This window comes from Glandiceps talaboti, chromosome 20 (genome assembly GCF_964340395.1).
Source record: "Glandiceps talaboti chromosome 20, keGlaTala1.1, whole genome shotgun sequence".
Taxonomy (NCBI): Eukaryota; Metazoa; Hemichordata; class Enteropneusta; family Spengelidae; genus Glandiceps; species Glandiceps talaboti.
In genome coordinates, this window is record NC_135568.1 from 18,640,438 (window position 1) to 18,667,921 (window position 27,484).

The 27,484-nt window shown below is 33.6% G+C and overlaps 1 protein-coding gene across 1 annotated transcript in view; it reads right to left on the bottom strand.

Moving 5' to 3' along the window:
- The window catches only part of LOC144450800 (flagellum-associated coiled-coil domain-containing protein 1-like), a 62,738-nt gene extending 38,091 nt beyond the window's left edge, over positions 1-24,647 (bottom strand). The window contains exons 1-2 of the mRNA XM_078141527.1: positions 24,507-24,647; positions 12,591-13,220 (exon numbers count right to left, since the gene is read on the bottom strand). Of these exons, the coding sequence (XP_077997653.1) occupies positions 12,591-12,754 (164 nt within the window). The 5' untranslated portion in view covers positions 12,755-13,220; positions 24,507-24,647. The remainder of the gene's footprint in view (positions 1-12,590; positions 13,221-24,506) is intronic.
- Positions 24,648-27,484: the final 2,837 nt, after the last annotated feature.

Consider the following 27,484-nt stretch of genomic DNA (forward strand, 5'->3'; position numbering starts at 1 on the left):
TAACCAATCAAATCTTAGACTTATCATTTTCACTATTCCTCTTACTCAAATATGCAAGATGAAAGGGGACGGGCTATTGCATCATGGGAGTCATCAGAAATGTAATATGTTCAAAGGTTTAACACTGAAGTGTATAGCAATTTTGTACTTATGAATATTCATTGTTCAACCATTGAATACATTATTTCTGCTGACTCCCATGATGCAATAGCCCATAGCAAAGATATCCTATAAATGCAAAAGATTAACTTAATATATCTCTGACACACACACAAAAATCTAGTAGTAATGTTTATGGAGTTTAGCCTTGAAAAGGTCAGTGTCTTGACTGGCTTCCATATCATGGTTTAGTAAGTTCCAGTCCCTAATTGTTGTAGGAAAGAAACTGTGTTGATACAAGATACAAGATACAAGATACAACTTTATTATCTCACAATCACATAGAGAAATTACGGTGATGTGGATCCATACAATAAACACTTATTAAAATAAAGATACAATAAATACAAAATAAAATGTACACAAGCTTTGGGTTTAAACTGAAGGTGCTTGAAACTGCCTCTTCTACCCGGTGCTCGAAGATTAGTGTCTTTAGTGATTGCTATCTTCTCATTTACAATTTGGAACAGTAGTATCAACCTTGCATTTAGACACCCGTAAATGTTATTTACATGTATGTAAATGTTGTTCTCAATGTGCACTTAAATCATAAAATTCTCTGAGAAACCTGCTCTGATCTTTAGAACACTCGAACTGGAAGAGACGATAACAGAAAAGTATATGTCACTGCAATAACTGGAAGTGACGATAACAGAAAAGTATATGTCACTGCAATAACTGGAAGTGACGATAACAGAAAAGTATATGTCACTGCAATAACTGGAAGTGACGATAACAGAAAAGTATATGTCACTGCAATAACTGGAAGTGATGATAACAGAAAAGTATATGTCACTGCAATAACTGGAAGTGACAATAACAGAAAAGTATATGTCACTGCAATAACTGGAAGTGACAATAACAGAAAAGTATATGTCACTGCAATAACTGGAAGTGACGATAACAGAAAAGTATATGTCACTGCAATAACTGGAAGTGACGATAACAGAAAAGTATATGTCACTGCAATAACTGGAAGTGATGATAACAGAAAAGTATATGTCACTGCAATAATTGGAAGTGACAATAACAGAAAAGTATATGTCACTGCAATAACTGGAAGTGACAATAACAGAAAAGTATATGTCACTGCAATAATTGGAAGTGACAATAACAGAAAAGTATATGTCACTGCAATAACTGGAAGTGACAATAACAGAAAAGTATATGTCACTGCAATAATTGGAAGTGACGATAACAGAAAAGTATATGTCACTGCAATAATTGGAAGTGATGATAACAGAAAAGTATATGTCACTGCAATAATTGGAAGTGACAATAACTGAAAAGTATATGTCACTGCAATAACTGGAAGTGATGATAACAGAAAAGTATATGTCACTGCAATAATTGGAAGTGACAATAACTGAAAAGTATATGTCACTGCAATAACTGGAAGTGACAATAACAGAAAAGTATATGTCACTGCAATAATTGGAAGTGACAATAACTGAAAAGTATATGTCACTGCAATAATTGGAAGTGACAATAACTGAAAAGTATATGTCACTGCAATAACTGGAAGTGATGATAACAGAAAAGTATATGTCACTGCAATAATTGGAAGTGACAATAACTGAAAAGTATATGTCACTGCAATAACTGGAAGTGATGATAACAGAAAAGTATATGTCACTGCAATAATTGGAAGTGACAATAACAGAAAAGTATATGTCACTGCAATAACTGGAAGTGATGATAACAGAAAAGTATATGTCACTGCAATAATTGGAAGTGACGATAACAGAAAACTATATGTCACTGCAATAACTGGAAGTGACGATAACAGAAAAGTATATATTACTGCAATAACTGGAAGTGACAATAACAGAAAAGTATATGTCACTGCAATAACTGGAAGTGATGATAACAGAAAAGTATATGTCACTGCAATAATTGGAAGTGACAATAACAGAAAAGTATATGTCACTGCAATAACTGGAAGTGACAATAACAGAAAAGTATATGTCACTGCAATAACTGGAAGTGACGATAACAGAAAACTATATGTCACTGCAATAACTGGAAGTGACGATAACAGAAAAGTATATGTCACTGCAATAACTGGAAGTGACGATAACAGAAAAGTATATGTCACTGCAATAACTGGAAGTGACGATAACAGAAAAGTATATGTCACTGCAATAACTGGAAGTGATGATAACAGAAAAGTATATGTCACTGCAATAATTGGAAGTGACAATAACAGAAAAGTATATGTCACTGCAATAACTGGAAGTGACAATAACAGAAAAGTATATGTCACTGCAATAATTGGAAGTGACAATAACAGAAAAGTATATGTCACTGCAATAACTGGAAGTGACAATAACAGAAAAGTATATGTCACTGCAATAATTGGAAGTGACGATAACAGAAAAGTATATGTCACTGCAATAATTGGAAGTGATGATAACAGAAAAGTATATGTCACTGCAATAATTGGAAGTGACAATAACTGAAAAGTATATGTCACTGCAATAACTGGAAGTGATGATAACAGAAAAGTATATGTCACTGCAATAATTGGAAGTGACAATAACTGAAAAGTATATGTCACTGCAATAACTGGAAGTGACAATAACAGAAAAGTATATGTCACTGCAATAATTGGAAGTGACAATAACTGAAAAGTATATGTCACTGCAATAATTGGAAGTGACAATAACTGAAAAGTATATGTCACTGCAATAACTGGAAGTGATGATAACAGAAAAGTATATGTCACTGCAATAATTGGAAGTGACAATAACTGAAAAGTATATGTCACTGCAATAACTGGAAGTGATGATAACAGAAAAGTATATGTCACTGCAATAATTGGAAGTGACAATAACAGAAAAGTATATGTCACTGCAATAACTGGAAGTGATGATAACAGAAAAGTATATGTCACTGCAATAATTGGAAGTGACGATAACAGAAAACTATATGTCACTGCAATAACTGGAAGTGACGATAACAGAAAAGTATATATTACTGCAATAACTGGAAGTGACAATAACAGAAAAGTATATGTCACTGCAATAACTGGAAGTGATGATAACAGAAAAGTATATGTCACTGCAATAATTGGAAGTGACAATAACAGAAAAGTATATGTCACTGCAATAACTGGAAGTGACAATAACAGAAAAGTATATGTCACTGCAATAACTGGAAGTGACGATAACAGAAAACTATATGTCACTGCAATAACTGGAAGTGACGATAACAGAAAAGTATATGTCACTGCAATAACTGGAAGTGACGATAACAGAAAACTATATGTCACTGCAATAACTGGAAGTGACAATAACAGAAAAGTATATGTCACTGCAATAACTGGAAGTGACAATAACAGAAAAGTATATGTCACTGCAATAATTGGAAGTGATGATAACAGAAAAGTATATGTCACTGCAATAATTGGAAGTGACGATAACAGAAAACTATATGTCACTGCAATAACTGGAAGTGACGATAACAGAAAAGTATATATTACTGCAATAACTGGAAGTGACAATAACAGAAAAGTATATGTCACTGCAATAACTGGAAGTGATGATAACAGAAAAGTATATGTCACTGCAATAACTGGAAGTGACGATAACAGAAAAGTATATGTCACTGCAATAACTGGAAGTGACAATAACAGAAAAGTATATGTCACTGCAATAACTGGAAGTGACAATAACAGAAAAGTATATGTCACTGCAATAATTGGAAGTGATGATAACAGAAAAGTATATGTCACTGCAATAACTGGAAGTGACGATAACAGAAAAGTATATATCACTGCAATAACTGGAAGTGACAATAACAGAAAAGTATATGTCACTGCAATAACTGGAAGTGATGATAACAGAAAAGTATATGTCACTGCAATAATTGGAAGTGACGATAACAGAAAAGTATATGTCACTGCAATAATTGGAAGTGACAATAACAGAAAAGTATATGTCACTGCAATAACTGGAAGAGACGATAACAGAAAAGTATATGTCACTGCAATAACTGGAAGTGACGATAACAGAAAAGTATATGTCACTGCAATAACTGGAAGTGACGATAACTGAAAAGTATATGTCACTGCAATAACTGGAAGTGACAATAACAGAAAAGTATATGTCACTGCAATAACTGGAAGTGACGATAACTGAAAAGTATATGTCACTGCAATAACTGGAAGTGACAATAACAGAAAAGTATATGTCACTGCAATAACTGGAAGTGACAATAACAGAAAAGTATATGTCACTGCAATAACTGGAAGTGACGATAACAGAAAAGTATATGTCACTGCAATAATTGGAAGTGATGATAACAGAAAAGTATATGTCACTGCAATAACTGGAAGTGACGATAACTGAAAAGTACATGTCACTGCAATAACTGGAAGTGACAATAACTGAAAAGTATATGTCACTGCAATAATTGGAAGTGACGATAACAGAAAAGTATATGTCACTGCAATAACTGGAAGTGACGATAACAGAAAAGTATATGTCACTGCAATAACTGGAAGTGACGATAACAGAAAAGTATATGTCACTGCAATAACTGGAAGTGACAATAACAGAAAAGTATATGTCACTGCAATAATTGGAAGTGACGATAACAGAAAAGTATATGTCACTGCAATAATTGGAAGTGATGATAACTGAAAAGTATATGTCACTGCAATAATTGGAAGTGACGATAACAGAAAACTATATGTCACTGCAATAACTGGAAGTGATGATAACAGAAAAGTATATGTCACTGCAATAACTGGAAGTGACGATAACAGAAAAGTATATGTCACTGCAATAACTGGAAGTGACAATAACAGAAAAGTATATGTCACTGCAATAACTGGAAGTGACAATAACAGAAAAGTACGTACAGCGAATTAGCCGAGATAATAACAGACTAACATTTCATGAACTAAACACACTACTATTTGATGAAATAACATTTATTTAAATCAAAACATATTCTTAGTTCAATATTGTACTTAATATGTGTTGTTAAATAAAGTCATTTTTTCTAGGAATGTGTTGTTTGTCTCTTTGTTTAAATGATGGTGAAATTGTATTCTAAAAAGTGAACAGTACAAGTATTTTCTAATAATAAGTATAGTTGTTAAAATAATCATAAAATATTAACATGTTATAAATTTTTGTTCCAACACTTACACAATAATATCAATACTCAAATTTTGTTTCCTCATTGACATAAAATCTTGCTAAGTATTTCCTTTTGTGTATATCCCAGGTTTTATAACCTATTTACTTTTCCTTCTACTTGCATATCAATTTTTTTCCAGAAGTGGTATTTATTCATTTGTACCCCAAGTACTATTACTATCAAATAAAATCATGACAAAATTTACAGTTGATTCAATCACCCAAACCTAAGAAATCAGACAATAATTGACAAGTGATTATGAATAGGAAATAAGCCACAGGTCATTTGATGCACATAGAAGGACAACTGATCCACAAAAGTTAGGTATACACTAGAGGAATCAGCTGAGCAAAATGTCACTTGTGACAATTTCCTCATGTCGATTCCTCTCGTATGTGGGCAACTTTTAATGAGAATTTGGTCATTTGTGGTCGTGCGCCAAATATCTAGCATGTTTGATATTTTTGGCCTCGCATGAATTTTTCCTTGTGTGTGCACTTGAATAAGAGCATTCTGTTCATGACTTTATCTTAAGAGTGCATACATGGTAATGACATAAGTACAAAATGTTTGCCCCAGTCTATAACACAGGTGAGTAAACTTCTAAATCAATAACTACGATATTTTCAAGAATTTAGAACACAAACGTGTTGATTTTTGGTTAAAATAGCCATAGCCATTGCTTTACTGAGTGGGAATAGTCCCAAACTATACCAAATAAGATAACTACAATGTATCTCATGCTATGACACAATAGCCGGCGTCTTGTTCACTATTCCACAAACTCATTTAGAAATTTAAAGGTATGCAAATCCTAGAATACACCAAAACTATTGTCACTAGAGGGCGCTCTACTTCCAAAATTAGTGCAGGGACGATTTCTTTCAAACCTGAGGCTGACACAAGGTGTCACAGAACAATACACAAAAAAAATGTATACATCAACATCAAATATGAGATATTTTCCACAAATATCTCGTTTACATATTTTAATATAAAATTACATGTACATTTGTATGTGGAGGTTAGTTGATATCAACTATCAATTCTAGCATTCTTAATACATAACAATTAGTTGGTGAAATTTACCAAAGTTTTCCACAATCTGTTTCATTATTTTCTTCCTAAATTATGGGTATATGTAAAACAATATATAAGTTTACCAGAATTTCTGTGTGTTGTATTGTATCTAGATGCACTGTACTGGTTTGGTTCTAACACCATAGCTACAAAATTGACTTCACAATCCTTGAATACTTAATAGTAAACCTGTAGTACATGTACATTAGAATTGTGCTAAAATGGCAGATACAAATTAATAATCACAACAAATTAGACCAGATTAAAATGTTAAATTTCTGTAAATATAATACACAAATCCAGTGGGTTTTTTTCACTAGTTTCTTTCCATATATGAATTATATCTTAATTATCTTAATTTATAATTAATTATATCTTAATTATCTTAATTTATAATTAATTATATCTTAATTATCTTAATTTATAATTAATTATATCTTAATTATCTTAATTTATAATTAATTATATCTTAATTATCTTAATTATCTTAATTTGAAAACATGGAATTGAAGGGAGACACTAGACTGTCAACAGTTGTCTTGACTTTATTGTAATTTATCTTTAATACTATTTTAGTTGATGAAATTGAATTAAAACATGATTTACAATGTACATTTGATGAAGTCAAGGCGACTGTTCTAACCAGCTGTATTTTCATTAAATGTCAATTATTCATGAGCTTCCCTATATTTTCATAACAAAACAAATGTAGCATTATTATACATTATGATACATGTCCCTGAGTTTTAGCAGCAGGTGTAAACGCCATTTTTGTTTACTTTTCATCCAAGATCAATTTAGTTTTTAAGTATCCATAAAATTTGGTAATAATTGAAAGTTTCATAGTTGCACTTCACATGCATGATTGTGCATTCAAGTTGTTAATATTGTCCACCATGATTATGTTAATATTATGGTAATTTGAGGAATAGAATGCAGTAACACTGATGCCTAGGAGCTAAACACTACTAGGGGGTACTTCCGGGTTAGTACAGATGTCAGATTATTATATTTATGTATTCAACTCAGTGAGTAGCACACAACAGGTATAGAATGTGTACTGTACATTCTGATTATTATATCACATGTTATACGTTACGTATTGCACACAATTAGTAATCCGATAAATCAAACAAATATTTCAGAAGGTTTTTAGGAATATAGACTATATATATAAGGAGACACCACAGACAGAATAACACTAGTGCACTGTTAACATTTCAAATGAGGTCACCTTGGCTTTGTTGCCATGGACAACAAGTTGCAAGCAGGTATAATAGGTATGTAAACAGACAGCATATAATGTGTCTAAGGTGTGTAATCAGCACACACTTGTTCTGCCACACTATGACCTCCATGACATACATGTACCTAAATATAGAAGTCACTAACATTAAAGTTCTGTTACATGTATACATGTATATGGCATTTGATACATACATTTTGTACACCTTGATACCTGCAATAACATTTTCCATAAAAATACTAGAAGGTCAAAACAGAACAGGAAGGTTGACATACATATTGGCACACTTCAGGTTAAGCTGCCATAGTCTTGCAATTGAGAAGGGACGCCACATACATTGTACAACCCAAAACTTCTATTGAAAATAGACTTTGTAAAAATTGTAATACAATAGAAGACGAAGAACGTTATTTGATACATTGCAAACTATATACATTTAGCAAAGAGATAAATTATTTAGTGTCCTTTATAATATCAATTCAGAATTCAATAGGATAGAAATGAAAGAGCAGTTTAAATTTATAATGCAATCAAATCATAAAGAGATTTGAATTGCTCTCTGTATATATCCACACTAAATCAACAAGTTAGTATACTTATATAACATTAGCCTATTTCACTGTAGTCATCTTTAATATCTTTATTACAGTTATGTACCCAAATAGAATTGTCAATTTTTTATATGGTTGTAATAAAGTTATATCTAATCTAATCTAATCTAATCTAATCTAATCTAATCTAAATCCAATCTACTGTACAGTATTGTCATGTTGGCTTGTATTAATATGTGTACACTGTTGTCATGTTGGCTTGTACATGTATTAATATTTACATACATTTTTAAATGTTCATTCATTTGTCTATTATCCCTGTTGTTATCTTTGTAAAATACACCACCGTTTGGCTGTTGCTATGGGCGTGGTTTTGTTGCTAGGCACATTTACATACATTTTTGATTGTTTATTCACTTGTCTATTAATCCCTGTTGTTATCTTTGCAATATACATGATCGTTTGGCTGTTGCTATGAGCGTGGTCTTGTTGCTAGGCAAATTTACATACAATTTTTTTGAATGTTTATTCACTTGTCTATTAATATCTGTTGTTATCTTTCTGAAATACACCACCTTTTGGTTGTTGCTTTGGGTGTGGTCATGGTTGCTAGGGATATTTGCATACATTTTTTTAAATGTTTACCCACTTGCCAACCAGATGATGTTGTTATTTCACCAAAATATACTGCCATTTGGTTGTTGCTGAGGGCGTGGTCATGGTTGCTAGGGCCAATTGTGTCAAAATATTTTGAAGAAAATATGCAGAATAACACTTCTAGAAACATCTCACCAAGTTACAGTCTCACGAGCCAAGTACTTCTTGAGATTAATTTTTTACCAAAATTCACATTTTTACACCTAATTTGAATATTACTGATGAGATCATTATTTGCTTAATAGTTCTTCACCTATACACCCTCAGATGCATACCAATTAAAGTTCAGTCCAATCTGCTGAATAGTTTTGGAATTAAAGATTTTTTACCAAAAAGGCACATTTTAGCCCTAATTTGCATATTACTGATGGAATTGTCATGCAATGAACAAATCTAAATTCAGTCACCTCTAAGAACGTTCCCATCAAATTTCAGGCCAATCTGCCAAGTAGTTTTGGAGTTTAAGTTTTTCGACCAAAAATCACATTTTTTGACCCAAAATGCACATCTCTGATGCAATGATTTTCATTTGAACAATTTCCCAACTAGACACCCAAAGTCACATGACCACCAAATACCATAGCACTCAGTCCAGGAATTTTTTACTTTAAGTTGTTTACACACACACACACACACACACACACACACACACACACACACACACAGACAGGAAGACACTGCCATGCCTATAGCACAACTGAACCTTATCAGTTCAGTTGTGCTAACATTTTTAGTATATATAGAGGACATGGTCACTCTTTTAAAATATGCCTCCCCTGTCACATTATTTGCTTAATAGTTCTTAGTTCCCGCCAAAATTAACATCAAAATCCCATTATGATGTGTCTTTTCCTAATTTGCATGCACATGTATTTCAGATGCACACAAAATACAAATGTCTACATGTACCCATGGCATTCTTCCGCACATCGTATACAAACATGTAGATATACAAAGCTTACACTTCCAAAATATCACAAGAAAACATTTATATGCAACAATACTGTATACAGTGGTTTAATTTAATCTTTCTAGACTTTTCTATGGTAATCACTCTCTGGAAATATGTGCTCCGAGAACAAAATCAAATGAATCTCTGTTAGGTGAAATCCTCTTACAACTTTAGACATAAAAGAAATCCTACAGGCAATTTGACTTCTACAATAATGCAATTGTGTGACTTTATATCCACCATTGTACATACCATAAGCCAACATGGAGAACTGTGGACTAGATTAATTTCAAGTCAACTATTTCCACGGTCCTCACCAGAATTGTTTGTTGTTATTTGTTTGCATAGTTATTATCTTATGTTTGTGGTGAAATAAAATTCAATTCATAAATGTGTGACATGAGTGACATTTATATGAATGTATACATTGTGTGTAGATCATTTGTAGTGTATTAATTTAATTGGTAGACCATTTGTAGTGTATTATATGGTAACATTTCATTGGTAGACCATTTGTAGTGTATTATATGATAACATTTCATTGGTAGACCATTTGTAGTGTATTATATGGTACCATTTCATTGGTAGACCATTTGTAGTGTATTATATGGTACCATTTCATTGGTAGACCATTTGTAGTGTATTATATGATAACATTTCATTGGTAGACCATTTGTAGTGTATTATATGATAACATTTCATTGGTAGACCATTTGTAGTGTATTATATGGTACCATTTCATTGGTAGACCATTTGTAGTGTATTATATGGTAACATTTCATTGGTAGACCATTTGTAGTGTATTATATGGTAACATTTCATTGGTAGACCATTTGTAGTGTATTATATGGTACCATTTCATTGGTAGACCATTTGTAGTGTATTATATGGTACCATTTCATTGGTAGACCATTTGTAGTGTATTATATGGTACCATTTCATTGGTAGACCATTTGTAGTATATTATATGGTACCATTTCATTGGTAGACCATTTGTAGTGTATTATATGGTACCATTTCATTGGTAGACCATTTGTAGTGTATTATATGGTACCATTTCATTGGTAGACCATTTGTAGTGTATTATATGGTAACATTTCATTGGTAGACCATTTGTAGTGTATTATATGGTACCATTTCATTGGTAGACCATATTTGTAGTGTATTATATGATAACATTTCATTGGTAGACCATTTGTAGTGTATTATATGGTACCATTTCATTGGTAGACCATTTGTAGTGTATTATATGATAACATTTCATTGGTAGACCATTTGTAGTGTATTATATGGTACCATTTCATTGGTAGACCATTTGTAGTGTATTATATGGTAACATTTCATTGGTAGACCATTTGTAGTGTATTATATGATAACATTTCATTGGTAGACCATTTGTAGTGTATTATATGATAACATTTCATTGGTAGACCATTTGTAGTATATTATATGGTACCATTTCATTGGTAGACCATTTGTAGTGTATTATATGGTACCATTTCATTGGTAGACCATTTGTAGTGTATTATATGGTACCATTTCATTGGTAGACCATTTGTAGTGTATTATATGGTAACATTTCATTGGTAGACCATTTGTAGTGTATTATATGATAACATTTCATTGGTAGACCATTTGTAGTGTATTATATGGTAACATTTCATTGGTAGACCATTTGTAGTGTATTATATGGTACCATTTCATTGGTAGACCATTTGTAGTGTATTATATGATACCATTTCATTGGTAGACCATTTGTAGTGTATTATATGGTACCATTTCATTGGTAGACCATTTGTAGTGTATTATATGATAACATTTCATTGGTAGACCATTTGTAGTGTATTATATGGTACCATTTCATTGGTAGACCATTTGTAGTGTATTATATGATAACATTTCATTGGTAGACCATTTGTAGTGTATTATATGGTAACATTTCATTGGTAGACCATTTGTAGTGTATTATATGGTACCATTTCATTGGTAGACCATATTTGTAGTGTATTATATGATAACATTTCATTGGTAGACCATTTGTAGTGTATTATATGGTACCATTTCATTGGTAGACCATTTGTAGTGTATTATATGATAACATTTCATTGGTAGACCATTTGTAGTGTATTATATGGTACCATTTCATTGGTAGACCATTTGTAGTGTATTATATGGTAACATTTCATTGGTAGAGTTAGTGTCATCATACTACCAATACCAATCAAAGTGTTAGCAGTGAACTATAATTTTTCTGGTGTGCCACCCTCATGTGTCAGTCATTATTATTATTATTATTATTATTATTATTATTGTTTTTTACCCACTTTTTTAATAATTTGTCATCATTTATTTTTCTGTATATGTTAATGTAAATATTGTAAATTTCCCTTACTCAGTCAATTCACATTGTGAATTAATCGACAATTTATCGAGTTTAAATAAAGTCTAACAAAAAAACAAACAAACACTGATCCAACCCATCATCAAACTATCAAACTGCCCCCCCCCCCCCCCCCCATTAATTTCACTACTTGGACCAAACCACTTTATTGCAGGGGCTGTAGAAATGTTTGTATAACATTGTTAATGTATAGATTTTTACACACTAATAGAATACACACATACATGTCAGACTTTACTCAAGATTACACACATACTACAAAATGATATTCACAAAGTACATTTTGTACACTTTTTTGTACATACAAGTTAGAAGTCCATGTACATGTACCTTAATCTCTTACACACTGCAGAAAGAAAGAAAGAAAGATGACATAAGAAATGGGTTTCTTACTTTGGCCTTGGTTTGTCCAATTGTTTGTACTTCTTCTTGTGTAGATTAGCCAGACCACTCATCTTGTATTTGTTTGCCTCCATTTTATCTCTGTTTGTCATTTCTCCACCCAGAGACAGATTGGACCGTGGCTGGGACACACTTGGTGTATTGAAATTACTCATATTGATAACTCTTAGTATCAACTTTATCAACAGGTTATTTGAAAGGTTCAAGTGTTCTTTGATGTCTCTTATCAAGTCCAGATTACTGGTATGTCCACCACAATCAGTAGTAACGTCTTTGGTAAATATCCTTGGATTGTTTAGCACTAGTCTTTATTAAATTAAGACTAACAAGTTTGTTTTAATCAAGTGATTGTCCACACTCCACCCTCTCTGCTTCCTAGTAATAATTATTGGTTTTCATCTTCTGAGGGCAAACATCTGGCATGTGTTTGACACCCAATTAACATCTTTGCTGCTATAGTAACAGTTGTGTAAACAATGTCCAAACTCAAATAACAACTTTTTTTGTGTGTTGGACAATTATCTCAATGTCATTTGTTAAAAGGGACACATTTCTTGAAAAGATCAACTGATTTCCATGGTAACAAGCAAGCAAATTTAGATTGTCTTCACATAAAAGGTCCTGTGTATAAAAGAGAAAACATAATTATGAATATTTCAATATCGTAATATCAATAACAAGTCTTTACAGAAGACACAATCTCCCATAACTATGTGAATATTTGAATATTGTAATATCAATAACAAGTCTTCACATAAGACACAATCTCCCATAACTATGTGAATATTTCAATATCGTAATATCAATAACAAGTCTTCACATAAGACACAATCTCCCATAACTATGTGAATATTTTAATATCGTAATATCAATAACAAGTCTTCACATAAGACACAATCTCCCATAACTATGTGAATATTTTAATATCGTAATATCAATAACAAGTCTACACATAAGACACAATCTCCCATAACTATGTGAATATTTGAATATTGTAATATCAATAACAAGTCTTCACATAAGACACAATCTCCCATAACTATGTGAATATTTCAATATCGTAATATCAATAACAAGTCTTCACATAAGACACAATCTCCCATAACTATGTGAATATTTTAATATCGTAATATCAATAACAAGTCTTCACATAAGACACAATCTCCCATAACTATGTGAATATTTTAATATCGTAATATCAATAACAAGTCTACACATAAGACACAATCTCCCATAACTATGTGAATATTTGAATATTGTAATATCAATAACAAGTCTTCACATAAGACACAATCTCCCATAACTATGTGAATATTTTAATATCGTAATATCAATAACAAGTCTACACATAAGACACAATCTCCCATAACTATGTGAATATTTCAATATCGTAATATCAATAACAAGTCTTCACATAAGACATAATCTCCCATAACTATCTGAATATTTCAATATCGTAATATCAATAACAAGACACAATCTCCCATAACTATCTGAATATTTCAATATCGTAATATCAATAACAAGTCTACACAGAAGACACAATCTCCCATAACTATCTGAATATTTCAATATCGTAATATCAATAACAAGTCTACACAGAAGACACAATCTCCCATAACTATCTGAATATTTCAATATCGTAATATCAATAACAAGTCTACACAGAAGACACAATCTCCCATAACTATGTGAATATTTTAATATCGTAATATCAATAACAAGTCTTCACATAAGACACAATCTCCCATAACTATGTGAATATTTTAATATCGTAATATCAATAACAAGACACAATCTCCCATAACTATGTGAATATTTTAATATCGTAATATCAATAACAAGTCTTCACATAAGACATAATCTCCCATAACTATGTGAATATTTTAATATTGTAATATCAATAACAAGTCTACACATAAGACACAATCTCCCATAACTATGTGAATATTTTAATATCGTAATATCAATAACAAGTCTTCACATAAGACACAATCTCCCATAACTATGTGAATATTTCAATATCGTAATATCAATAACAAGACACAATCTCCCATAACTATGTGAATATTTTAATATCGTAATATCAATAACAAGTCTACACAGAAGACACAATCTCCCATAACTATCTGAATATTTTAATATCGTAATATCAATAACAAGTCTTCACATAAGACACAATCTCCCATAACTATGTGAATATTTTAATATCGTAATATCAATAACAAGACACAATCTCCCATAACTATGTGAATATTTCAATATCGTAATATCAATAACAAGTCTACACAGAAGACACAATCTCCCATAACTATGTGACTGAATAGAGACATGATTTTAAAGAAATTGGTGGCGACAGATATAAATTACTACAAAGTGTCTGTGATAATGCATAAAATTGATGAATTTTGGTAAACTGTACATGAACCTGAAGATCCAGGTAAGGACCAAAGGTCAAAGGTCAATGTCTCAAAGGAAAGTTTAAACCTGGCAATACATGTATGGGGGGTAGATACATATATGGGGGTAGATACATGTATGGGGGGGGGGGGGTAGATACATGTATGGGGGGGTAGATACATGCATGGGGGTAGATACATGTATGGGGATAGATACATGTATGGGGGTAGATACATATATGGGGGGTAGATACATGTATGGGGGTAGATACATGTATGGGTGTAGATACATGTATGGGGGGTAGATACATGTATGGGGGGTACATTTTGTAGATACATCATGTATGGGGGTAGATACATACATGTATATGGGGTGTAGATACATGTATGGGGGGTAGATACATGTATGGGGTAGACACATGTATGGGGGTAGAGACATGTATGGGGGTAGATACATGTATGGGTGTAGATACATGTATGGGTGTAGATACATGTATGGGGGGTAGATACATGTATGGGGGTAGATATATACATGTATGGGGTAGATACATGTATGGGGGTAGATACATGTATGGGGGTAGATACATGTATTGGGGTAGATACATGTATGGGGGTAGATATATACATGTATGGGGTAGATACATGTATGGGGGTAGATACATGTATGGGTGTAGATACATGTACATGTATGGGGGTAGATACATGTATGGGGTAGATACATGTATGGGGGTAGATACATGTACAATGTACTTCAGGGTTCTGTCAAGCTTGAATGTAGTCCTAATTTACATAATTAATATTCATGACTAAATTAACGATACAATTGAAGTCATCATATACATGTATTCACAAACAAGTAGAACACACATGGCCAAAGAAAAAGTTAAAAGGCCAGAATATTTCTTACTTCACAATATTAGAACCACTAAGAATCTCATGACTCAATAACTCTGAAGTTTTTTTTTTTACATTTCGATTTTTTTCAACCAGTGTATTAGATTATATTTTCATTAAAGTTGAAAATATTTCAAACTAAAAGTACATTGTCTTTTTCACAAAGATTTTTATTTGTTCATTGTCTATATTCATGTAAGGGCAGAAAACTTAGGTGACAATGTAATACGCCGTATTCCGGTTATCGAAAAAGCCCCGAAAAGATAAAAGATATGATTGTTTGGCCACTAGGGGCGCTGTTTTAGAACCGGAAGTGAGGGCCAGAAATTGTAGAGCATTGTTGCAAAGCATAGAGTCTATAGGCATCGTAACCACTGACTAAAGATTGTCTGTCATTCCCCGTAACTTTACGCTATAATATTGCATTATCGCCCATCAAATAATGAAATAGCAAATTAACCTCTCGTTCTCCTAATATTTCGCGTAAGTTTGGCTCTGCAATTCGAACGTGAGGAAAACCCAAAAGTAGCAACATTTTGAAACGGGTAGTACACACTGACATCTCACTCACGTTTTCAGTGTGACCTCGTCCATTTGCGTTACCGTTGGAGAAATTGTAGTGATTGCTTCCAGTCAAACATCGGAACGGAAAAAGGTACAAAAACAGAGGAAAGAACCTTCAAAATCACAATATACGCTACAGTTATTGCAGCTTGTATAAAACCAATCTGATTAAAATCCGATGTAGATGTCGGCTAATCGTTCATTGCTATTTTACTTTCGTTATTGTGCGTGAATTGACCTGCGTGGTACATGTTTGATCGCCTCCTCTACCGATCAGGACAAAAACGTAAACATGTACCACGAAGGTCAATTCAGGCAAAATAACGAAGGTAAAATAGCAATGAACGATTAGCCGACATCTACATCGGATTTTAATCAGATCGGTATAAGACATGGTATGATGAGTGAACCACGTAAACGTTACATGGAAGGCCAATTCATTGAAGGGGTGGGCGGTGTGGTACATCAATCACAATAACAATATTTATGATTCGTTGCCGACTTCAATGGGTTTTTTTTAATACACTGATGGTCCTGAATGAAGAATAGCAAGCTAACCAAAGTGTGATAGTAAAGTTGAGTATATCAATACACATATGTTTATGCCAACTTATAACCAGTACATGAAATGTTTTTTTCCGGACAAAGTTTTATGATTTCACCCGTGGTGCTACACCACTGTTCTAATAAACAAGAAAGGCCTAAGTATGCGGCGACATCAGTTACAATATAAACATGTGGCTTGGTAATTGTCGACCGAACTCTCAATATTGCAATGACTGTAGCTGGAAGCTGTTCAATCTGATTAAAATCCGATGTAGATGTCGGCTAATCGTTCATTGCTATTTTACCTTCGTTATTTTGCCTGATATTATTTTTCTTGGTACATGTTTAGATTTTTCAGCCTGATCGTAGAGGAGGCGATCAGGCAGGCTAAAAAATGTAAACATGTACCAAGAAGGTCAATTCAGGCAAAATAACGAAGGTAAAATAGCAATGAACGATCAGCCAACATCTACATCGGATTTTAATCAGATTGGAAGCTGTTGTCAGATTTGTAATTTTCTAATCGTTCTTTTGTCCAGCAACAGACACCAGTAAGGTAAAGAAATATGTTTATCATGTCTACATCAGGTATATTTCGAAGGTCATCCGTCCAACTTTCAATGTTTCCGCTGTCGATTAGTAATCTTTTGATGCCCGACATCCACTATTCGTCTCCTCTTCCGTTCTCTCAGAAAATTATCATTTTCTAGTGTTTCAAGACCAAGGTTGACAGCATTTCTGGCGATATCTAGTAGATTTAGAAGTAGTAATTTTCCACTCTTTTATGAATGCACGGGGTTCTTTTACGCCCATTTTGTTGACAGCTTCATACATCGCCATACTATTAGATGCCATGACGAAAATTCTGGCCCTCACTTTGTCAGATATGGTGCGCCCTCTCGCGATACTTTCCTGCGAAACAACCGGAAGTTCGATAACCGGAATACGCCGTATTGCATCCGTCATTGAGCACAGACAGATACTAACATCTTAGCGGGTCCCAGGAACTCACTAGTCAAAATTGAAGTGGGTCCCATCAAAATGTAAGTGCGTCCTGGACGTGGAATAACGGTTCAACACGAACCCTGTTTGTAGTAAAAACTCATTACATTTGTGTATTTCTGCGTAATTGCAATAGATGGCAACTCCATTCAAGTGTCTAACCCACTACATATGATCACATGTACATATATGTAATTTTAATATGTATTTTATAGATCAATGATAGTACAAGTGACAACAAATACATTGAAACTAAAAGGTATTTAATAACATAATGTACAAATGTGTTTGTGGGTTTATTATTAAGGTTTATAGAGTGTTTCTATAATGTGTTTGTGGGTTTATTATTAAGGTTTATAGAGTGTTTCTATAATGTGTTTGTGGGTTTATTATTAAGGTTTATAGAGTGTTTCTATAATGTGTTTGTGGGTTTATTATTAAGGTTTATAGAGTGTTTCTATAATGTGTTTGTGAGTTTATTATTAAGGTTTATAGAGTGTTTCTATAATGTACAAATGTGTTTGTGGGTTTATTATTAAGGTTTATAGAGTGTTTCTATAATGCGTTTGTGGGTTTATTATTAAGGTTTATAGAGTGTTTCTATAATGTGTTTGTGGGTTTATTATTAAGGTTTATAGAGTGTTTCTATAATGTGTTTGTGGGTTTATTATTAAGGTTTATAGAGTGTTTCTATAATATGTTTGTGGGTTTATTATTAAGGTTTAAAGAGTGTTTCTATAATGCGTTTGTGGGTTTATTATTAAGGTTTATAGAGTGTTTCTATAATGTGTTTGTGGGTTTATTATTAAGGTTTATAGAGTGTTTCTATAATGTGTTTGTGGGTTTATTATTAAGGTTTATAGAGTGTTTCTATAATGTACAAATGTGTTTGTGGGTTTATTATTAAGGTTTATAGAGTGTTTCTATAATGTGTTTGTGGGTTTATTATTAAGGTTTATAGAGTGTTTCTATAATGTGTTTGTGGGTTTGTTATTAAGGTTTATAGAGTGTTTCTATAATGTGTTTGTGGGTTTATTATTAAGGTTTATAGAGTGTTTCTATAATGTGTTTGTGGGTTTATTATTAAGGTTTATAGAGTGTTTCTATAATGTGTTTGTGGGTTTATTATTAAGGTTTATAGAGTGTTTCTATAATATGTTTGTGGGTTTATTATTAAGGTTTATAGAGTGTTTCTATAATGTACAAATGTGTTTGTGGGTTTATTATTAAGGTTTATAGAGTGTTTCTATAATGTGTTTGTGGGTTTATTATTAAGGTTTATAGAGTGTTTCTATAATGTGTTTGTGGGTTTATTATTAAGGTTTATAGAGTGTTTCTATAATGTGTTTGTGGGTTTATTATTAAGGTTTATAGAGTGTTTCTATAATGTGTTTGTGGGTTTATTATTAAGGTTTATAGAGTGTTTCTATAATATGTTTGTGGGTTTATTATTAAGGTTTATAGAGTGTTTCTATAATGTACAAATGTGTTTGTGGGTTTATTATTAAGGTTTATAGAGTGTTTCTATAATGTGTTTGTGGGTTTATTATTAAGGTTTATAGAGTGTTTCTATAATGTGTTTGTGGGTTTATTATTAAGGTTTATAGAGTGTTTCTATAATGCGTTTGTGGGTTTATTATTAAGGTTTATAGAGTGTTTCTATAATGTGTTTGTGGGTTTATTATTAAGGTTTATAGAGTGTTTCTATAATGTACAAATGTGTTTGTGGGTTTATTATTAAGGTTTATAGAGTGTTTCTATAATGTGTTTGTGGGTTTATTATTAAGGTTTATAGAGTGTTTCTATAATGTATTTGTGGGTTTATTATTAAGGTTTATAGAGTGTTTCTATAATGTATTTATGGGTTTATTATTAAGGTTTATAGAGTGTTTCTATAATGTGTTTGTGGGTTTATTATTAAGGTTTATAGAGTGTTTCTATAATGTGTTTGTGGGTTTATTATTAAGGTTTATAGAGTGTTTCTATAATGTATTTGTGGGTTTATTATTAAGGTTTATAGAGTGTTTCTATAATGTATTTGTGGGTTTATTATTAAGGTTTATAGAGTGTTTCTATAATGTGTTTGTGGGTTTATTATTAAGGTTTATAGAGTGTTTCTATAATGTATTTGTGGGTTTATTATTAAGGTTTATAGAGTGTTTCTATAATGTGTTTGTGGGTTTATTATTAAGGTTTATAGAGTGTTTCTATAATATGTTTGTGGGTTTATTATTAAGGTTTATAGAGTGTTTCTATAATGTGCGAATCATAATAAGTAACAATAAAATGGAACCCCTAATTTTTTTTGAGAGACGCTATATTTTGAGTAGTGATGGGTTCCTGGGACTCACTGGTTTCAAAGTCTAGTACAACCCCTGTATACTATAAATATGACTGCCATTCAGTAAAAGTAAAACAAGCACCAAAACTAATGCTTGTGCATAGTTCTTTTCTTAAAAATTACTTGTAATTAAGTTACATGATTTAAAAGAAATTGGCAATATGTAAATACTACAATGTGTCTGTGATAAGTAGGAATTAGGTTGATTTGAATAATTGACCCTGAATATCAAGGACTCAAAGGTCAAGGTCTCAAAATATAGCTTGCATCTGATAATATGGGGGTAGACACTTGAATCTCTATATATTACAGTTTTTGAGTTATGCAGTAAGTATCGATGTTTTACTACAAATATAGCCACCATTCGGTCAAATGTGCATATACCACAAAACAAAGTGATGTATACAAAATGTAGTATATCACCTTCATGCCTGGTTTGAAAGAAATTGGATATTGCATTATGGACAGACAAATCTTTGCAATAAGATTTACATGATGTACATGTACAAAAATCAGGAATGGATTGATAGAAGCCTACAAGCAAAATATGTAAATGAGGTAAGGCCGACTGAGTATAATTTCCATGCTATTTGTGCCCATCTTTCATCTCGATTTAAATTCCATCTCGTCAAAAAGCTTACTAGAGTGTCTTCTCAGCTGAAGATACAAATGATAAAGTGTGGTAGATTATTATTGCCACAATTCCTGCTGCCAGTGAAGTTACATTAGTGGTCACAATTGCCTTTCCTGAGTTTAGTTATAAAAGACGTCATACATGTAAATTACAGAAGATATAAAAAAACATTGTGTGTCCGCTATATTGACTTTCAGTCTTGGTTTACATGTATCCCTCTATCAGTTTGAAAGAAAACCAGACTTCTGATTTTAACAGAATGAAAAACAATCTGATGCTCTAAAATTGTGATGAGTTGAAATGGGACGAGTGATTCATCAGGACTGTCGTGGTGAAACCCTATACCAAGGGAAAAAGCTTTGACAGTATGAACTAAAATTGTTGAAAATAGTTACACCACAGATGTATTAGGACTCTTCTACTTACACCACAGATGTATTATGACTCTCCTAGTTACACCACAGATGTATTAGGACTCTCCTAGTTACATTACACCACAGATGTATTAAGACTCTCCCAGTTACACCACAGATGTATTAGGACTCTCCTAGTTACACCACAGATGTATTAAGACTCCCCCCAGTTACACCACAGATGTATTAGGACTCTCCTAGTTACACCACAGATGTATTAAGACTCCCCCAGTTACACCACAGATGTATTAGGACTCTCCTAGTTACACCACAGATGTATTAAGACTCCCTCCAGTTATACCACAGAAGTATTAGGACTCTCCTAGTTACACCACAGATGTATTAAGACTCCCTCCAGTTATACCACAGAAGTATTAGGACTCTCCTAGTTACACTACAGATGTATTAGGACTCTCCTAGTTACACCACAGATGTATTAAGACTCTCCTAGTTACACCACAGATGTATTAGGACTCTCCTAGTTACACTACAGATGTATTAAGACTCTCCTAGTTACACCACAGATGTATTAGGACTCTCCTAGTTACACCACAGATGTATTAGGACTCTCCCAGTTACACCACAGATGTATTAAGACTCCCCCCAGTTATACCACAGATGTATTAGGACTCTCCTAGTTACACCACAGATGTATTAAGACTCCCCCCCCCCCCCCAGTTATACCACAGATGTATTAAGACTCTCCTAGTTACACCACAGATGTATTAGGACTCTCCCAGTTACACCACAGATGTATTAAGACTCCCCCCAGTTATACCACAGATGTATTAGGACTCTCCTAGTTACACCACAGATGTATTAAGACTCCCCCCCCCCCCCCAGTTATACCACAGATGTATTAGGACTCTCCTAGTTACACCACAGATGTATTAGGACTCTCCTAGTTACACCACAGATGTATTAGGACTCTCCTAGTTACACTACAGATGTATTAGGACTCTCCTAGTTACACCACAGATGTATTAAGACTCCCCCCAGTTATACCACAGATGTATTAAGACTCTCCTAGTTACACCACAGATGTATTAGGACTCTCCTAGTTACACCACAGATGTATTAGGGCTCTTGGAGGATTTTCGAGAGAAAACAAATTTGTCACCAGCCAAAAGTTGGGAAAAAATTTGCTGACCAACCCAACACAGAAAAAAGTTATTGTGCTGCAAGTGCAGAAACTAGCTACACTTGTCAAATTCTCAGGTACATGTGTTTCTGACACCTAAACTTATAAAGTTTCTTGTCCAAGGTTTATACTAACTGTTGGCAAATGCTGAAACAAACCAAAACACTACTTTCAAACAAATTACTAAGAATACTGATCTGGCTTAGTACCTTGAATGAATCCTGTAATTTTTCATAATGATAAAATAATTTTAAATGATATGGCATGCAACAATATACAATGTATGTTGAGGATTTTTCTCAGTCTTAGTTTTCTGAATTCAAATTTCAATTGTGATCAGGAAAGGGTATTGACACCAGATAGCACATTTTCAGTCCTCAATAAACCCATACACTCCCCCATGCTGCTCACATGAATTTTAACTAGTATTGTTGCCACCTTGACATATTAAATAGCATCACAAAACACTTTTAGATCTTGAATTTCAAATATTTCTAGGGGTTCACAGCCCACATTGCTCCCTTGTATTTTGAATCAAATATAATACCTTGACATGTTAAAATAGCACCAGAAAACATTCTTTTGGTCCTAGAATTTCAAAAATCTACAGGGGCAGGGAAGGGAATACCCCAGTATCATACCCTCCCCCACTTGGCTCCCTCAAACTTCTATTCAACTTTCACCGTCTACTTTCCAATTTTACTAACTACTTTTGGAATATTAAACTGCATTGTTACCTCTTACTTTTGAAATAAGCTACATTCATTTTGTATGTTTCCTATTATGAGAGAAAATAAAAAGTTACAAAATGCGACGTGATGAGAAACAACACAGCGAAAAGTCAAATTAAACATATACTTATTTATAAGCAAAAAATTTTGCTTTACCCCTACTTGGCAAAAAAAAAAAATGATCTAGTTGCGCTTGAAAAAAAATTGGTCATGGCGGTTGAAAAAAATTGTTGTTGGGACCAAATCATCCACCCCACACCCCCCGAAATTAAATGGTTTACCCCTTAAGACTTGTGTCATTTTCATTGCATTATGCAGTGCACTCCTGACATTTGCACCACTTTCCATAGTTAGTAAGTAACTCAAGCTTTTCAGCTAGGCACTGAGAAGACAGATAAATACTGGTGTACAATCATAGACACTGTCTATGGTACAATAGGAACTGCATAGTGACAATCAATAATGCTGGCAGGGTATCACAAAGACTAACGAGGGAGTTCTTCTTTGATTACCTAAATTTGTAAATTCAACTTGAAACTCGAATGGAAAAAAAACCCTTCCTTCTGGCGGGCGAGTGTTACTTAATTTTCCGTGTTAGTAACACCAGACTCTATGCGACCACAGATCGTGGAGGTAGGAAGGACTGCTTGAAGAAGAACGGTTGGCGTTGGACGACCCTAGTCACGAGGCTAGTGACTGAAATTTTACCGATCGATATTTTGAAATAACAACATCCCAAATGTCGTGTGTTTTACTCATAAATTAACGTAATTTACGATGACACTACAAGCTACTATGACAGTTAAGTTTTACTTTACCCAAATAACATTACTATTATTATTAATACTATTAACGTTATCACTATTTAAAAAATTAAACGTACAATGTAATGGAAACTTATAATCCCCAGTATTTCTATTCAATGGTAACTACTGGACTATGTAATGTTTTATGAAAAGCCTAGTGCAGCTAATTTCTCAAACCGTTTAGTGAACATGTAAGCGGGTGATTTGTCTCGTCTTATTGCCTGAAACCAAGATTGAACGCGAGTCGCGTCAATAGTCGCATGTCAACAGTATAAATGCCGTGTTACAATGCGTGCAATGAGTGTATCGGCGACAACCAAACCATACAGCAACGCCAGCTCGTGTTTCCAACGACAACATTAGAACCAGGTACGTGAGAGCGATCGACTGTGTATGTAACGTAAATAGATAATAAATCCGTTGACTGAATGCTTACTTTAACGATCTCCAGATTGTCTTCACATCTCCCTGATTAACGTGTTATTCAGTTCCTATATTTCCATTCGCACACACCTTACATGTACAACACGTACAACGACAGAACCTTGTTGCACTTACAACTTGAAGTTAGTAGTTCTTTTAGTTAGCACCTATTTGCACAGCGCCACCGTACGTTAGACAAACATAAAGAGAATATGCGCATGCGTGGTGTTGCTATGCGACATGAGACTTGCGACACGATGCGTCAAAAGCCGCGGTACCACCGGGGGGTCTTAGCATGGATGTTCTAATACATCCATGATGGTCTTACTTGCTTTTCATAAAATGATTTTTTTTTAAAAAACACTTGACGTGAAATGCTAAAGCGTGAGTGAGTGATTGCAAAACAATCGGTTGGACGCGAAAGCCTTGGGAAACTCCTTGTATTAACAGGGAAAACTACAAAGGAAGCATAGGCACTCGAATCAATTTGTATGATTTTTTAAAAACAAATGTAAAGTAAATAATTGTTTACTTTACATTTTAAAAAATCATACAAATTGATTCGAGTGCCTATGAAGTGAAGGATAATAGTTTCCTTACATAAACCACAGGGGCTTGGCACATAAACCACAGGGGCTTTGAATCCATGCCATATTTGTTTATGAATTTTTGTTTTTTGTTCAAAGTTTACTTCTTTTTTTGCAGATATTTTTTTTTTTTGCTTTTAAAACAATATCTTTTCTCTAGAAGGTGCCATGTAATGATTTGAAAAGCTCAATCAATTTTAACTGTTCTTTTGTATGTCTTCTTTTGCTGGTTTTGCTACTATGACTACCTTGCTATACTAAGCGCCCTCAACTGGTTACCTTTCCTCGTCCATACTCACCACGAAAAAAAGACGTCCTTTCCCCTTTTCATGGTGAGCGGGGACAAGGAAGAGGTTGAGGGCGCTCAGTAGAACTAACTCATGAAAAATTTAAATAAATTAGTCATAGTGAAGCGAGTTTAAAAGAACAGTTAAATTAGTCAGCCCCAAAGCTCAATAACAATCTAGTATGTGACAAGATCTGTTTCATGACTGGAAATCTGTCACTCGAAATCAAAGGGTAAACCTTTGGCAGTTTGCAAAAATTGATTCAAACAATTGTGAAAATGAATGCCCTCCGGACTTATCTTTGGCATTCAATAATTTTCCGCACATAGACACAACAATGGCAACAAAAAAATTGCAATGAAAAATATTATTTAAAATGTACTTAACAATCAACTTTCAGGTGCCATGAAAAGCAAAACATAAAATCGCCGGACTACGCATAGGTTTTCAAAAACTTTCCTAGCACACTGAAGATGTTTTACAAAGCTTATTTGCCTTTTTATTAGTTGAAACATCATTTCAAAGCACTTTTAAGTTTTCCATAGCTACTTTGCTAGAAATCAATGGCCATGTGGCGTCCGTCGAGAAACTCAGGTAAAACTGATCATTGAACCCTGATAACATTTACGGGTCTTCAAAAAAAAAACACTGTGACAAACTGATTTTATTCGGCATTCTGTTCCCAGCCACTATAGTACAATTGTTTAGCTTCGCTGGGGGTCTAGGAGTGACCGACGTGATACATGTATTCATTTTCAAGGGACCCCCCCCCCCGGCCATTATACATCCCTGTGGTAACAGTATAGTAATATCCTGCCAATGTAAATTTATGTTTTTCGGTAGGTATATTCAACCAAAAATAATATTTTCTAGTGGTTTGCAGAAAAGCGTGAAAATGTTGTTTTGTCGGCATGGTTAATGTAGCTATGTTGAGCTTTAGAGAGGCTTTTGTTATTTTGGATACAAATGGAGTAAAGTAAGTGGCAAGGTGACACCAAGGTGACGATGATGTAATCTCGTGTGGCAGGATTTCCATGACCATTGATTGGTTACAAGTTTGGGAGTAGTAATTTGATTGGCTACTCCATTAGACGGTAGCGTGACTTTGAGAAGTGGGCTCACGTACGTAGGTAGGAGGTACTAGACACAGCAAGGGGCCAACCACCCCACGTGTTTCGTAATTTTCCGGAATTTTTCCTTTCTTGAAAAACGAATGATATATCAATAACAATCAATGCCTTCTGATTTGACTTGGTAACACACGCTTTTCAAGAGATTTTTTCTCTTTTTTTAGTGCGGATTGATCAACCATGTGAGGTTATTATCAACTACTATAATAATATATAAAAACTTTGACCCTGCACGCACATTTTTGACACCAAAATTGATTTTGCCTCCCGCGCTCGAATTACAGATCGTAGATTCATGCCGTTTTCGGCCACCAGCTGCTACAGGTCCAGGCACATGTTGGTGCACAAAAAGAGTAATAAAATGATAGATTTTGACGGGAAAAAAAAACAGTTTTATAAGTCTCGTGGTCTCGTGTAGAGTGAGATCTCGTGCATGGCATGTAGCAACTTTTGTAGCGACTGCGACGTGACCCCCCGTCGCTTACCCTATTCATTCGTCGCAACTACGAAATAATTCTTGAGTATGAATTACACGAACAATACAATGCCAATGAATGCATCAATCAATCAATCAATCAATCAATCAATCAATCAATCAATCAATCAATTAGTCAGTCAGTCAGTCAGTCAGTCAGTCAGTCAGTCAGTCAACCAACCAACCAACCAACCAACTAAACGTAATGTAGCGCTTTTTAGTTGTGACAACGTTAACTCAACCACGTGATATATATTGCTTGTTCATTTCGCTCGTCATTGCAGTACCGGGAGTAGATAGAACACATATTTGGTATTCGTAAACATGTACGTAATGTATGTTAATAGCACTTGGTTGGTATGTACAGATAATGTTTTGAATGTAATCAGGGTGGTTCTAAATTGGGGACACATGAGTAATAAATTTGTTGAATTCGAAATATCTTGATTTGCACAATCTCTGGACCATGGTTAGGTCTATCTGGAGTAGAATTGATTTGGAAATGCCACTTC